At 39.3% G+C, this 17,268-nt stretch overlaps 1 protein-coding gene across 3 annotated transcripts in view; it reads right to left on the reverse strand.

Moving 5' to 3' along the window:
* Positions 1–876: 876 nt before the first annotated feature.
* FER (FER tyrosine kinase) overlaps positions 877–17,268 on the reverse strand; it is a 162,839-nt gene continuing 146,447 nt past the window's right edge. For all 3 annotated transcript variants that reach the window (XM_035100139.2, XM_035100138.2, XM_060280166.1), the window contains 2 exons: positions 14,401–14,523; positions 877–8,709 (listed from right to left, as the gene is read on the reverse strand). In XM_035100139.2, coding sequence (XP_034956030.2) covers positions 8,564–8,709; positions 14,401–14,523 — 269 coding nt within the window. In that variant the 3' untranslated portion in view covers positions 877–8,563. The remainder of the gene's footprint in view (positions 8,710–14,400; positions 14,524–17,268) is intronic.

A 17,268-nucleotide genomic window follows, 5' to 3' on the forward strand; every position in this document is an offset into this window, starting at 1 on the left:
ATTCCAGAAAGGAGTGACTATATGGTACTGACCTGTAAGAAAACCCTATAGTCTCTCAGGTGAGCCCAATAATTTTAGGGGGAAAGAACAAGGTCTGCAATCTGCTGGCTACTCATCCCCAGGTTTATTGTACTGGAGGTTTCAAATTTGGTCACACAATAGATTTATAAAAGCAATATAATACCATTCATTTTATTCTCAGCCTCTTTCCTAATACAGTCGTACCTTGTGTGGTGTAGTGGTTAAGAGCGGTAGACTCGTAATCTGGGGAATTGGGTTCGCGTCTCCGCTCCTCCACCTGCAGCTGCTGGGTGACCTTGGGCTAGTCACACTTCTTTGAAGTCTCTCAGCCTCACTCACCTCACAGAGTGTTTGTTGTGGGAGAGGAAGGGAAAGGAGAATGTTAGCCGCTTTGAGACTCCTTAGGCTAGTGATAAAGCGGGATATCAAATCCAAACTCCTCCTCCTCCTCCTCCTCCTCCTCCTCCTCTTCTTCTTCTTCTTCTTTGAACAGAATCCGTTCTGGAAGTCCATTCGACTTCCAAAACATTTGGAAACCCAAGGCTGCAACCAAGGCTTCCAATTGGCTGCAACCCGCTGAACCCACGTCAGATGTTCAGGCTCCAAAAGAACGTTTGCAAACTGGAACACTTGGTTTGGGAGCCAAAACGTTCGACTCGCAAGGCGTTCAACTTCCGAGGTAAGACTGTACTCTCCAACCTAAGATTTCCTCCCCCCTCCCCAACAGCAAATTCTGAGAACTGGGCGACTAGCATTTATTAGGGTTTGTCTGTATAATATACAATTTATCTAAATGAGAAAGAAAAAGAGTAAAATTAACCCCTGAGCATCAAACAAAATTTGAGACACATCCAATACAAATATTGTACATTTATTGAAAGAATACAGTAAAAAAAAGGTCTTGCTGACCTGTTAGTGGTAATTGGTCCAAAGAGAAAGAGGCCATTCAAAACTATTTGCAGATTTTCTAAGAACACAGAAGATCCCTTTTTTATATAAACAAAACAAAACAGGCTAGGAAAGCGAAATAAGGTTAACTTCAGTTCAAATAGGAATATAAAAAGGCAAATAAATAAAAGATAAAATGTAGATCTGTTAAAATTATAAAGAACAGGTAACTAATAAGTATAAGCTATCATTTTGACTCTTGTTAAAAGCCAGGAAAGCTTCCCTTTCCTCCTTTTTTTTTTTAAAGCACCTGTACTTTTTGGGAAGATGCAACCCTTTCCAGTGTTATGTATTATCAATGTGTTCACAAATATATTATTTTTAGACAACAAAAGAGCATAAAAGGTGCTTTACCTGATATTAAACTTGCTGGTGCATATATTGGCACTAACTAAAAAAAAATTTAAAAAGGAGAGAAAAAGACTCAAAGCCACACCAAAATACATATATGTAAAAAGCTGTAAACAATTGCAGCGTCTACTCAATATATCTAAAATTCTTCTACTCTGGTTTGACAATGAGCCCCTATGACCTTACTCAACTTCATGGGAACAGCTAAAAAATTAGTAAACCTAGGTCTGTGGCTGTCAAATCAACTATTGGGGGGGGGGAATCCTCCTTGCCTGGTCATGTGATCTTGCAATTGCTTTAGCATCAAAGAGAAAAAGGACTCCGTTCTAATAAGCACAGGCATGAGATACCAATCTTTGTGAAAGAAAGTTATGGTGAAATAAGTTCTGCTGCAGATGGCACAGACTTAAACCAGTAAAATGTTGCTGGTATTCCCCTAAGATCAGTCATGGGATAATATACAGGCAGGATTTGACTGTACATAAAAATCTTGTCTATACAGCTAGAAGCCTATTTCTTCTTTTCTGCCTTGTACTTATGAATACTCCCCTCCCCCCAAAAAGAATAATTTCCTGTGCTATTCCTTGATACATTTGAGATCACTTACTCTGATATGTTTCTTCTGGCTCTTACATTTCTCACTTTGAAGATGTACCTTCCTTCTGTAAACTAATAACAGCATTGGCCTCCTTTTCTTGCCTTAGAAAGTTGTTTTTCTTACACACTTCTCCCCTTGGTTTGGATTGTTAATGGCATTGCTAGAGGGCTTCTCTGTCTTCCCTTGATGTACTTGGTGCCCTATTTCTGCAGAACGAGGAAGTCTGTATTTTGTAATCAGAGCTAAAATAACACCCAAAGATACAAACCTGCCAGTAATTACAGGAGTCCGGCTGGTCCCCACTTCCTAGTGATAAACTTATCACATGGTTTAGCTGCCTTGCACATTTTATCCACCCTTTTGTCAAATTGTACTTTATGCAGGTTCTACAGAACATACATACAGTGGTGCCTCGCTTAACGAATGTCCTGCTTAACGAAATTTCTGCTTAACGAAAGGATTTTTCGAGTGGAGGTTGCCTTGCTAGACGAATTCGTTTTATGAAAAAATCGTCTAGCAAATCGCGGTTTCCCATAGGAATGCATTGAAATTCAATTAATGTGTTCCTATGGGCAAAAAAATAAAAATAAAAATAAAAAATTCAATGCATTCCTATGGGATTCGCTAGACGAATTTTTCGTTATAAGAAAAGACCCGTGGAATGAATTAAATTCGTCTAGCGAGGCACCACTGTAGTTGATTGTATGACGCAAGGCCCCAAAGTTCTATTTAAAGAAACAGTTACCTTAGTTGGACAATTCCTGTGCATAAGGGCTTCTTTTGTAAACCCAAGATTAACTGTTGAGGGCATAGAAGGGTAGCTGCACATCATATTTTCATCAAGTTATGCAGTTTTCTTCCAATATTATTCCAGTATTATTTTGCATGCAGATTCTATATTTATTTATGCATTTCCCATCAGCAATCCATGATATTTAGGTTAAGGGTCTTTAATATATGTATCCAGATTATGTATTTGGAAATAGAGGCCAGGATTAAAAAAAAAACACAAAAAACCCCTACAAGACCAGTTCCATTCGCTTAATGGATCTTGTGCTTATCAAACTGCAGCTTCCCCTGCTAAACAAACAAACTACTTGTCAAAATGAAAATTTTGACAGCAAATTGCAATACAATCTGGGTGTCTAACTGAACAACAAAGTAGCCTGACTCAGTGTCCACAAGCCCCATGGGCTGTGCCTCCAAGCAGATCTTCAAATCTCAAGATTTAGGGAGCTAGTGTCAAACCAAAACATTATATTTCCTAGAGACCATATATAAAAGGCTTTAAAAAAAACTTTGCTGACTCCTTTGACGTAATCTTTTCTACTTTCACAACATATTGCCTGACCTACCTCAAGTGACTATCTGCAGAAATAAATCCCAAAATTCCTACAGGAATAAGCTATATTTTGAATGAAGATGCAAGGGGTGATGGGAGAGGATTCCATTAGCATTCTGGACCCTGCAGCAAGGTTAATGGTTTGGAGTTAATAACAATCGATCCCTATTGAAGAATGTTTCACACATAAGATTTTAATGAAAAAGTATAGGGCCTCTTTACACATTTTGGAATGGGTGGCATCCAAAGGTTCCCTTCCTTCCATTGAAAGAAGGGAAACTTTGGATGCAATCCAGTGTGTGTATGACGACAGTAGGCCTACAAACCCATGAAAGCAAAAGCTGGGACTGGCTGCATCTTTCTTCCAAGCACACATACGCAACATATCAAGCAGGCCTGTTATTGTCACAAAAAATGGGGGAAGAAGGAATGGCTCACTGAAGCAAGTACATTTTGCATGCCAGCAAGACCGAAGTTTTCTGCATATAATGCAGCAAATACTTTTGATACAAGATGAACATTTTGGAACAAGTACCCTAAAAAGTAAACATGATGTTCATTCTTATCTTATCGTATCAATTGTTGCATGATGAGTTTTTAAAATGTAAGGTCATTTAAAGCCAACCAGATCTTCTTTACTTTTGCTTTCTTTCTTGTTGATAACTTTCTTCTGAACACAAGGAAAGTTCTTTTGCTTACAAATGCTGCCTAACATGTTGCCGGCTGTAAAGGGAAGGAGGGATGTAACTTTTAGCTATATACACTCTGACCTTCTGCACATTTTTCAGTGTTTCAAGATCTAACGTTTTAAACATCTGAGGAAAGAGCCATGTCTGGGCAAGAGTTCAACCAGTTTCTGCCTTAGGTTTCAAGACGTGAATGCAGATAGCTGAGCTCAGAAGAAAAGTAACACAAGGCCACAAAGAAAATCCCAAACTTATCAGAACAAATGTTTTCTAAAAACTAAGAAGTGGCAAACTTTAAAAGTACGGTCTTGTGCTTCAGGATTTATTGGCCTTGCACTCAAAAAGGATCTCTTATTATCCAGAGTGAAGTTGGATTTAGGTATCTCTCTTTGTTCATTAGACTGTCAAAAGGAATAGAATTATTGTGGTTAGTAGAGAATCTGGTTTTGTTATTCAATGGCCAGATTGCTGTATGATAAAACCCCGAAGTTCTGTTTTCTCATTCAAGTTAAGAAAGCAATCTAGTAAGAACAAAAGCTGTATGATACATTAATAGTATGCTTAGAATAGGGTGTTTAGGGACTGGCCATGGTTCTCTAAAATAATATTTTTTTTAAAAAAACCTGCCTCGATTTGGATCAGGACCACGGCACAGGGGAAAGGAAGAGTTAATCCTGCTTTTGCTCACCCTGTTTTCCTGTTGAAACCACACCCTACCCCACTCAGGTTCTGTAGGGGTGAGAGAAAAATTAACTTCTCTCCCAGAGTCCTAATCCAGATCAGGGTCCCCCAATAAGTGCTTTTTGTTAAGAAAGAGGCATGGGAAGTCAAAACACCTTACATTCCACCTATTCAGATGATTAAAAAAACACATACTGGCCATGAGAAAGAGCCATTACAAGCGATAGGAAAGAAAGCTGTGTCTCTAATGAAAGCCCTTGCATACCTCCATGTTTTCATCCTGCTAAAAGGGGTGGGGTTAAAAGTTCTTCTTGGTAATTTTTTGAAAGCAAAATGAACTACAAAAAATGTTAGCCAGCAGCTTAAATATATAAAAAACAGCAATGATAACAGTCTGTGCTTTTTTATTACTTTCTTTCTGTAACTTACTGCCAACATAATGCCAACCGAGGTCACCAGCCAATATGGTCAGTTGGTAACCCAGAAGATAAAAACAGAAACACAATAAAACAAGTGTTTCTTCTTCTTCCTTACAGCTGTTTTCTAACCAAACAAGCCAGTGGCTTATTGCATAAACATTGCTGTTTGGCAACATTGTTCTAGTATCTGCTTCAATATTTATAAAAGCAAAGGGTTGGCATTTGCTGCATCTATAAATAACTCCATACATCAAATGAAAGACTTCAAATATTTGGGGACTATGGTACATTGGAAAATTACTGTAAGAGTGAGGACAGTTAAAGGTTCCCTCACACTGTGTTTCTGAATAGAGATCTTTGTAATATTGCACATTTCAGTAAATGTAAGAAGGCTTTGATTCTCCTAATAGCAATTTATTTCTTTGTTCAAGATTCTAGTTCCATTCAGAATTTGCACTATAAACTCCTTTTTAAAAATCATATTTATTGAAAATGAAAAGTGACTGTGGCAAAGAGGCTCAAATTACCAAGTTCCAAATTGCACTTTGTGCTGTATCTTTTAAAAGGTTTTTACGCTTATTTGTGAAATGCTAACGTGGAAGCAAACTTGCTTCCTAGATAAACACAATTACAGCACTTACAAAGGCCATTGATGTACACTGCTACAGAATGATATAAATGACAATATCTATTTCATATTGCATATTCCCAAGAAAGAGGGTTGTGTTGAGTTGTGTGTGTGTGTGTGTGATTGTAATCTTCTTGTTCTAAGAGACTAATTATATAAATCCTGTAACAAATAACTATTTTATAATAATGCAAAGTTTTTACTTCATTAAGAAAGCAGCTTGGAATGCAGTTTCCCCAGCTTTAATAAACTTCACTGAGCAGGGCTGCATTAGACAGCCTCATTCTTTTGACCAAATCCTTGCAAATAATAGTTTATGTCTACATCCATCTGGAATGAATTTAACTTCCTAACATACATAATTCCAACAGGCATTGGCAGGTGTCTTTTTCTAAGAGAGTGATTCACAAGATGGTGTGAAGAAAACTGCCAATACACTAGACTTACTTTTTTTAAAAAATCAGTCAACCAACAAGATCCCAGAAGTTAGTGATCTTCAGTTGACCCCTGATTTTAGGACAGCCGGAACAAATTTTAAATGCTACTGGTATCCCATGTTTGGAAAATGATTTTCAATTTGAGTAGCAGTCTGACATGAATTGCAAATCTGCTTACATCAATGAAATATAAATAGTGTTTATCCTTTACATCTGTACAAGAACAGGACAGAAAGTCCTGCTAATTGAATTAAGACAAAGAGCTGTCCTTTTCATTGTTGAAAGACAAGAGTACATTCAGAAGACTTTAAAGAAATGGTATAGTCTCTCGTATATAAAAATATTAACACTTAAGACAAAAATTAAGAACACAGTGGATAAAAGAAGGTACATTCTTGCCCTTATGTGAATGCATAGATGAAGACCTAAAGCTAGGCGACTGGTGGTTCCCCCCCCCTGTGGTGATAGCATTCAGACCTTGTGCATTTTAGATAACAATGCCAATGAATTAAGGCACACTGTTGTGGATCCCTTTAGGGTCACCGTATTTAACTAATATTTCCTATTTGTGTTGAACAAAGATAAGCGCATGCCCACTGCTAAATAAACTGCTATGCTATGCAATGCTATATTTTCTTCCCACCCCCTTTCCTTCTCCATTAGATTCTGAACTCATTGACCTGTCCTGGTGTAGTAAGGTGTAATAAGGCAAGAATCACCTGGAAATCCCTGTGCTAGACTGCTAACAAGTCCATCTACAATGGACTCCACTGTTTAATCCAACAATAAAAGTTATCACCGTGCTAATGACATCAACTTTTCTAGACTACAGGTATACTTTACCTTGCTCAACATCACCACTCTGTACTATCACAAAAACACACACACAAAAGAGCAAATGTGTTCTGGCCAGCAGGATCAGCCAAACAGGTAACATGTAAAGCAGTCAAAGACTTCACCTACATCTTGGTCCTACTGTACAAAAGAATGCCGTTTTGAGGCTCAAAACGCTTTTTTATTTCCTCATCTCCATTCCCCTGGGCCAGAAACGATCAATGTGCCGACACACTGCGGCCATCATTTTGCTCCCTCTTCAGCACAAGCTGAAACTCCTGCAACAAGACTCATCAACTGGAGACCCAAAAGGTCAGGATCATACCATCAACTTATACAATAGCCCGGAAAGGGTCTAATTGTAGGAGACCTTGGAAATAATATGTTGATGCTCACTTGTCATTTTGGAGTTTGAAGTTTGGCAACTGAATAAACCCAGCAGAATGTGAGCATAATTAGGGAAATGCAGTTCCACAACTTAATGTTTCGACTTTGTAGTTTGTTCTGTGTGCCAGATACTATATACAGAAGATAACATTTCCTTGTTAGTTTCCCCGCCATTAGGATTCCCCACCCCCGCCTCCCGCTACTGAAAAATGCATCCCCCCTTTGGGAAGTATACATGAAATACATTTCTTCCTTTTTCCTTTGCTTCAGCTGAATATTGAACAGGAACATCAATTCACAAATCTTCCAAAGATCAATTGAGTAAGTCACTTTCTCTTCCCCATCCAAATTCAGTGTTACTGGTTACCTTCATTATATGCTACTCTCCTTCTCTTGCAGACAGCACTTCTGAATGCACACCTTCAAGAACAACTATGCAATGCTGCAGCTCATCCCTCTGAAAAAGAGATCATCTACAGTGTTTTCCTGATAGATGCATCATACATAAGGCTCACATCTGGATTTATTCTGCGCTCGCCCCCCCTAACAGCCAGACCATATAGATTTGCGCTTTGTGAATTGTGCCTACTTTTTCTTGGTTTAAAAAAATTAGAGGGGTATAGGGAATATTTACTGTCATGAAATATCTGCTAGAAATATCTGCATGCAGTTCCATTCTGTACTCAAACTGTTCAATTAAGATCTTTTAGAGTAAAAATACACATAAATCCAAGGCTGTGTTAGCTGGTGTTTTTGTTTGTTTTCAGAGCATTATATTGTATATTCTTTTAAATGGAGGTAACAAAAATGTGCCTGCCTTCGTGCATAAACCACCTGGCATGCACTGTGTGGACTTGGAATCAAAGCAGAGGTAAAGCCCAGAAAAAAAGATTAGGGAGTTATCTCGCTAACAGAAAGCAGCCAGAGTTCTTTTTAAAAAACACAAAACCTATACACATACTATATGTTGTCTATTTACATATAACCTAAATGACAGCATCACTGTGATCAGATATAAAGCATTTGGCAGAGCGCTCTCTCTCTCTTTAACATAGATATCTTTGACATTTTCAGCCTGGCACACTTGAATACAAACCGTTTTTTTGTTTTTAAAAAAGAATTCTAGAAGAATATTGAAGGAAATGTATAAAAGTGTAGTGTTCATGACATAAAATATTACTTTTCTGGGAAAAGAGAAAAGAGTCCTCTAGTTTTGAGTCCTGTTAACTTCTCATGAGCCCACTTTCTTTTTCAATGCAGAGAGCTCTTTGTGAATTTCGCTGAACTTCGGTCTCATTTCAGGATTGTAATCCCAACACCGTTGCATTATTTTATAGATTTCCTCCGGGCACTTCTGAGGTGCTGACATTCGATAGCCTACCATATTAAGAAAGAAATGGAAAGAAGATGACTATTGAGAAGCAAAATGGGAAAAAACCACAATTAAAAATTCAGTGACCCACCAAACTTTCTCAGAGTTGATTCACGAAGAATATTTGGGTGCTGGATTTGAATACATTTAAAGACTTTTCACACCACGCCAGTCTGCAAGACTGGAATATGAATGGCACAAAAACCTGATTGAGAAAAATGTTCCATTGTCTGGGCATGTAGATCATTTTGTTGCACCAAATATTGGCTCCATGTTCTTAAATTCATCTGGCAAGACCCACAAAATGGAGGATTAATAAAATCAATAGATGGCTTTGTGGCACCTTAAAGACTAAGGGTTGTATTTAATGTAGTGGTTAGTAGTGCTTTGTGCAAGCAAAGTGACTTTCACTTCTGCAGCAGGATTCCCCCTGCCCCCAAAAGTCATCCCTCAATCTGTTGCAGGGGTCAGCAAACTTTTTCAGCAGGGGGCCGGTCCACTGTCCCTCAGACCTTGTGGGGGGGCCAGACTATATTTTGAAAAAACATATGAACAAATTCCTATGCCCCACAAATAAGGCAGAGATGCATTTTAAATAAAAGGACACATTCTACTCATGTAAAAACACGCTGATTCCCGGACCGTACACGGGCCGGATTTAGACGGTGATTGGGCCTTAATTTGGGGACCCTGTGTTTGAGCTTTCTCTCCAACCTTCCTAAGCAGATTTGGAGATTGTGAAAGTCCTGTTTTGCGAGCGGAAGTCATTCTTTTCACACATTTATTTAGTTGAATACTGCCCTAACGGCATGCACTGTCATTTCTGAAAACTAGCTCATAAAATACATAGTGCCAGGGGTTATGTGGACCCCTCCGACTTTGCTTCTGCTTGGGGGGCAGTTTGCAATTTACATAACCAAACAATCTTATGGTTGACACATTCCCATTAAATATGAGTTTATTTGGCAACGTTCATGATTATTTGATATGTTTGGTATAAATATGAACCTTGCATTCCACTATGAAATATATTTTATGCCATTCATTCTTTTTTAAGCTTTCTATTACAGTGGTACCTTGGTTTTCAAACTTAACCCGTTCCGGAAGTCTGTTCCAAAACCAAAGCATTCCAAAACCAAGGCACGCTTTCCCATAGAAAGTAATGCAAAATGGATTTATCTATATCAGACTTTTAAAAACAACCCCTAAAACATCAATTTAGCATGACTTTTACTATCTAACGCAACCATTGATCCATAAAATGAAAGCAATGAACAATGTACTGTAGCCACACAATCAATCTATCAATCAATCAATCAGTAGTTTAACTGGGTTCCACACAGTCACAAAAACAAAACAAAAAGACCCGCAAAAACAGAAACACAAAATAAATAGCAAAAACAGACAGACCTCTACGCAACACTCAAAATGGAAATGTGGCACTCAAAATGGAAGTGTGGCACTCAAATCGAAAGTGGGACACTCAAAACAGAGCATTTTCAGCTTCCCAAAAAAGTTCAAAACACCTAACTTCCGGGTTTGCAGTGTTTGGGTTCCAAGTTGTTTGAGTACCAAGGCATTTGCGAACCAAGGTATCACTGTATTAATATGATTATTATTTTATTATCTTGTAAGTTTATTCTCCCTTCTCTCATGGCTATCATTATTATTAGCTTGATGTCTTGTTTGTTTTTGTTTACTGTAAAATAAGTTTTCTATAGAAATTCCACCCTAACAAATTTATTATGGCATAAGCGTTTGTGGACTACAGTACACTTCATAGGTGGTATGAAATATTATCCTCACTTACAGGTATGCATACACAAGACTTTTTTTGGCGGGAAGGTGGTTAGTGTTAGGCTGTGAATAGTGGGGGTAGACAATTAACAAATATAGTGTGATAAAAATCATTTGTCTTGGTTCAGTCCACAAGTGATAGCACTGAATCTCTTGATAACCAACTTTTAATTTAGTGGTTTCATGTTACAATCTCCCTTTGAAGTTCCCTTTTATAGCCACTTTAAGGTCACTTACAGAGTGTTCTGGGAGGCTAGAATGTTAACAACCCCCCCCCCCCCGGCGGTTGTTGTGTTTTAATATTGCCATTTCTGATGTCCATTTCATCTTTTGTGTATTGACTGCTCTGCTTATTAGTCTTTAAGGTGCCACAAAAATGTTTTCTGCTTTTCCTGTAACAGACTAACCTGGCTACCCCTCTGGATTAAAATTAATGTTTACTTTAGCATTAATTGCAATTTTGGGTCCTTTCGCTGCTTCTTGATACAGGTTTTAGCTTCTGATATCATTATCTTTACATTGTGACTGCCTGCCTTTCCTTTGGGGATTTATTCTGAAGTTTTACTGATTTCATCTGAACAACTTCCAGGAAAGTATGCGTAAGACTGCAGCCTTAATCATACCTTCACCTTTCCTGATGTTTCCTTACACTTCCTGTTCTTTCTTTCTTTTAGCTTCAACCATTTCTAATCAGGTTTCTCTCTCCTACCCAATCTCATTCTGAAGTTGACTCTTCTTGCACACAGCAAATTGTCTTCTTTCCTCAATCAGCTTACAGCACCTTTCTCCTGCTGCTCAAACATGAAAAATCTTCCTAGGAGGCAGAGTCACTGGTCACTCTAAACTACTGTAACTATGACTGGCAAGCCTGGAAGGAACAGGCTGCATGTTCTATTATCTCAAAGATAGGAAATTGCTTCAAAAATCTATGGGCATATTGTTGATTTTTGCAATGTGGATCTTAAGGAAAGGATTAGTAATGTGTTGGTAAGTTCCACCACAAAAGGACAGTTCTCATGCTGGTAAGTGTCCCTCTGCCAAACTAACCATTTATCCCTTTCATATCAGGTCATATAGACCTTTAATGAAGAAAATGCTAGAGGAGATTTAAATCAGTTATAACTAACTTTATTACACAGATCATTCTGTTCAGGTAGTCTGTGTGCCTTGGGCCAAATTCATACATGCTATTACCATCATGGAAACCACTTCTATCATGATGTGGTCACAGGAGAATGCAACTGAATTCTGGACCCAAATGAACAGAGCCAAGGACTTCCGGTCTGCCGCGCTGGAATGGAGGCGCAGAAACCTCGCGCTGCGAGGTTTCTGGCATCGCGGAGGGGGGGGGGAAATCCGCGGGGGCACGCGGATCCCCGTAAATACCCCTGGTTGAGCGTCCAGGGGGCAAATTTTGCCTGGCAGAGCTCCAGAAGCGACTCCTCAGCTGCCCAGGAAGCCCGCAAGAGCTCCTGAGAGCCAGCCGAGTGGCAGTCGCGGGAGCCATTTTAGGCATACCATCGTTACCTCCAAGAAGCGAAGCTCCGAGCCTCCAACCTGCAGGCGGTGGATTCTTCCTGAAAAAGTTACGATCTGGACGAAGTAAGTTGAAATCAATCAATTTGGAACAAGAATTTGGCAGTGGGAGGCGGAGATTAAAAAGGGAAGTCATCTCCCCCCGATTGAGTAACTAAAGATCGCAGCAAGCTAGAAAACCCAGAAATGCTGTAAAAAGAACTTTTTCCTGAGGCAGAGTAAAGGGAAAAGTAAGTGGTGTATTTATCTCTGCAAAAGACTGAGATCTAGTATGAGAAAAGCCCCCTGCGAGCCTGGAGTCGGGTCAAAGGAAAGATCAGCCAGTCTGCTGAATGACGTCACAATACAAAGGAATGTGTCTGGCTGAATGTGAGAGACTGAGAGCTGTAAACAGTGAAAGAGGACTTGTTTTGCCTTGAGGCTGCTCAGTATTGACTCTGAGGAAAAGAAGGAGTAAAGAGAGAGATTTTGACCAAGTGGACTAGATTCCCGGCTTTTTGCTTGTTTGTTCACTTTTCATTTATATTGGACCAAAACATCAACTCCACTGCCTGTCTGCACAAAGATGGAGGAGGTTTTAGACAAAGGACTAGGAGAGAAGGTTCCAGAGAGTGGACAGGAAGTCACACAGTGGGACTTAATATTGGCAACAATTTTGGATCTTACTAAGCAAGTGAGTATCTCCAAGCTTGATGTAAATTTCCTGAGAGAAGAGACTGTCGAGACATTTGTTTCTGACTTTAAAACACAGGAACCAACAGAAATAGAAGATCAGGAGAAGGGAGAAGAAAAAAGATTGGAAGACCAGGACCGTGCTGGAGTGACGCATGTAAAAAACCTAGAAGAGGAGAAAGATAATATTGAAGGACAATATGATGAACCAATGGACTTATTTCCTGAAAAGAGCACTGTTCTACTGGTGGGAGGGGTGGAACAGGGAGGAAAAGTAGGAGAAAACACTGTTTCACTGGTGAGAGAAGTGAAACAGGAGAGGGTAAAAGCAAAAAAGCACCCCAAAAAAGAGGCTGGGAAAATCAGCGCCCCGGTGAGAGAGGGGAGGATGCAAACAGTTGGGGGGCAGAAAGATGATGAAAAGGTGCAAAGATATAAAGTGATGGGATTACAGAAGAGGGGGGCAAGAGTTCGGCAAAAGTTGGTATGGGACAGACTAGGGGTGGGTTGAGGGGTTCTGGATTATCTGGTATTGTCTGAAATAATATGGTCTGATCTCGGAATGTATTAAGGATTGTATGAAGAACCTGGCTGATACATCTGGAGACTTCGATTTCAGGGAAGGGGGGGCGGGAATTTTGTTGTGTGGGTGGAAGTAAATGGGTAATAAATTTGGATGCGAATCTTATATATTTTTGGGTAAGGGAAAGAGATTAGGGATTAGATAATAATAATTTTGGAGAGAGGATGTTAAGAGAAAAGAGGTCAAAGTATAAGGAGAATGGATAATAGCAATGAAAAAGTTGAAATTTAGAAAAAAGAATGTGAAGTTAGAATGGGAAAATGCGAGAACTATTTTTAACAATAAGAACTCAAGAAGGGGAAATGAGGAAGCCTGAATCTGTTTTTGTTTTTGTTTTTTGTTTCTGTCTTTTTTCTTTTTTTTTTTGATTGTTGTATTTTTCTTTTCTGTGCCTTTTTCTTTTTTCCTGTATTTCTTGTTAAAATCTAATAAAAATTATATTAAAAAAAAACCAAATGAACAGAGCCAACTAAATGCATCCTTCCCACCCTTTCAGGTGAACAATTCGCATTCAGCTAAATGTATGTGTGAATAAGATGTTAAGCCACATATCATCCTAAGCTATTCCCACTTTGTATTTTAATTACTTTCTCTTCATTTTTCTGACCTGACCTACACAATATTTGAATGCCATTGGCCCAGTTGGAGGCTGCACTTGATCAACATGAGTACGGGTCCTTTGCCTTCGATTTTATTTAAAGGTATTAAGGAAAAGGACCACAGTCTTGTGGCAACTGAAAATACAATAAATGTATTGCAACATGGCTTTCTATACGTTTCCCATATTGAAACCAGCTCCTGAATAGTTCTCATGGCATAAAGTATTTAATTATCAGACTTTTAATTATTAGTCACTGACCACCCATTTCTACAAAACAGAAATCAAAGACCAAAATAATCAGCTAACACAAAACCTTCTGTAACGTTTCAATAATGTTATTTCTCATGATGATCTATCCCTATTTGGAAACTTCGTAGTTAGATTGGAATTTCTTCACATCAGAGACCTTTGCCCTGAGTCTGATACATCCAAGGCGCACAAAGCATTAGAAAGAATTCTTAGTCTTCAACGGAATTAATCATAAATAGTGTGACATGCAGCAATTACCTTTCTCCACTTGTTCCCGTGCTTGCTGATTAGTCATTCCTGGGTATGGACAGACACCTAAACTGAAGGTCTCCCAGAGGAAAATTCCATAACTCCACACATCACTTTCAGAAGAGTATCGCCCTACCAGAAAAATAAAAATAGAGAGGATAGGCAATAAAAGGATGGTACAGTAATTCTGCCAATACAGGAAATGCTTACATTTGAAGCTGTGGTAAGTTTACAGTGTTTCACAGTTGTGCCAAAATAAAAGACAAAGAAATAGATGACACTATGGAGGCCTGGTCAGTTCCTTTGCATTTATTTTGCAATCTCATGACTGGACAGATCCTTGCAAATTATGCTATTTGTATGTGTGTTCTCTACTTGGGGAATCAGATCCTAAATACAAGACATTAAAGCACACCTTTGTTGCCAGGCATAGGCAAACTCCAGAGGTTTTGGGACTACAACTCCCATGATCCCTAGCCAACAGGACCAGTTGTCAGGGATGATGGGAGTTGTAGTCCCAAAAAAATCTGGAGGGCCAAGTTTGCCTATGCTTGCTTTGTTGCTTTTCGTTGATGTGTACAATTTTTTTTACAAAAACCTCTCCTGAAACCAGCGATTCTTTTTTTCCCCCAAAGTAGGGATGGAATGCTGCCCTGCGACATTCTCATGATGAATGATCTAATACTTGGATAGTCTTATTTAGATTTTCCTTTCAGAGTAAGTGTATTGCTGTATCTGGGACATGGTCTTTCCTTGAAAGTCAGGCACCCCAGTTTCAGAAATACCACGAAAGCTAGCAGGTGCACATGGCCCTGGCATGTTCCTTTCATGGAGGAAAAAGCCTTGGGCTTGCCCACCCCTTACACAGAATATTTAGCGTGACACAAGTTCTCAGTGTACAACTGTGAATGCACAGAACCTACTTGTGACAGTAGGTACCCAGTGCTGCTATCAAGGACCTTTTCTGGGGTCAGTTTCACCTCATGCAATAAGTTGATAAGCACAAGGTGCTGCCAGAAATGCATTTGACCATGTGCCCCCTTGACCCCTGTCCCTCTTGGCTTATCAAATCTAGCAAAAAGGGAGGAAGGGTCACTGTTTGGTTAACACTTTACTGCAGGAGGGGATGGGTGGTCCCTGCTGCATTGAAAGAGGCAGTGGTACAACTGCTCCTAAAGAAACTGGCTCGGGACCCACCTGGATTGCAAAAGCTATCAGTCAGTCACCAATACCCACTTTGGGAAAGGTGGTGTCCACAAAATTTAGAAGCCAGAGGACTTAATGTATTGCCATTAATAGCAACTGATCGTGCATACACAAGACTATGAAGCACAGCATTTTTCTCTCTCTTATTCCATTTTTTTTTTTAAAAAAAGAGTTCTGTGAAATATATTTCCAGAACTGGTTTTGTTGGCATTTTGAATAATCTCCGGAGAGGTATATATCCTCAGCAAAGCAGAGCAAAGCAGCCTATGTGGTACACACCAGAAATTAATTAATTAATCAATCAATTAATTAATTAATATACTCCTTAATGCCAAAATAGGCTTCCAAGTAATTTACAAGTTTTAAAAACTAATTACACAGGCATTAAAATATAAGCATCCATAATTAAAACACACAGTTAAAGTACACACTAAAACAATCCCATTAAAACATTAAAGTTTAAACCGTAAGTAAAATATGCAGCAAAATGATTCCATTAAAACAACACGATAATTAAGAAGGGGGATCTAGGTTCAGAGATCAGTGGACTGCCAGTTTAAACAGATGTATCGTCAAAAGCCAGCACAATGTCAATAATGACAGGTCTTCTCGTACTTCAGCAAGGGGTACGTTGTGTAGTGAAAAGGCAAACATCATTCCTCAAGCTTTTAATTATTAGGCTACGCTAAGACCAACCAGGTTTCATTTGTTGAGCTTGATGCCCTTACTCCAAGCACCCCTGATCATTGACTGTGTTGACTGGGGCTTATGGAAAGTTGTAGTCTACAATGTCTGCTACCCCTGCACCAGAGAATCAGCACTTTGACGTCATGTATTATTATTTTTTACATTTCTATGCCGCCCTTCACCCGAACATCATGGGGTAGTTTACAATATGAAAACACAGAAATACATACCACAGTGACAAACAAAAACAACGTCCCCCTCCCCCGGCAGTTTAATTGCTTAATTAGCCATAGGCTTGGGAGAAGAGGAATATTTTTGCCTAGCTCCTAAAGATATGTAACAAAGGTACCAGAGAACCTTTCTGGGGAGAGCCATCACAAAAAAGGACCATTTTTGTGTTGCCGCTGTCTCATGGAGGAGGCACATGAAGAAGGGCCTCCAATGGAAAGGGAGGTTATTGGTTTGGCTTGTTCTTGTTTTTGTTATGTATTTTGTGTTTTTATGCTGAGAACTGCCCTGACATATTCAGATGAAGGGAGGTATAAAAATTTAACAAATAAAAAAAGACAAAAAGATGATTGCAGGTCCAGGTAAGCTTATGTGGGAAGAGGCGGTCCTCGAGGTACTGCAGTCCTGAGTGGTTTAAGGCATCAGAGCCTCTTGTGACTCAAGTGTGAAGATTCTCCCCTAAGGCAATGACAAGTGAAGGGATGTGCTCCACATTGAAATCAGCTGATTGATTGAAATCAATCAATTTGCACATCACTACATCAAAATCAAATCAGATACAAGGTGCTACCCACAGTTGTCCCCATAAATCCTGTACTGTGGTTCAATGATACACAGAGAGGACAGAACCCTGAGGCACCCCACAAGTGAGAGCCCAGGGGTCTGAACACTCATCCCCCACCACCACTTTCTGAACACAGCCCAGGAGGAAGGAGCAGAATATATATAGCATATAATCAACACAGAAAAGTGACA

The sequence above is a fragment of the Zootoca vivipara genome, chromosome 11 (genome assembly GCF_963506605.1).
Source record: "Zootoca vivipara chromosome 11, rZooViv1.1, whole genome shotgun sequence".
Classification (NCBI taxonomy): domain Eukaryota; kingdom Metazoa; phylum Chordata; class Lepidosauria; order Squamata; family Lacertidae; genus Zootoca; species Zootoca vivipara.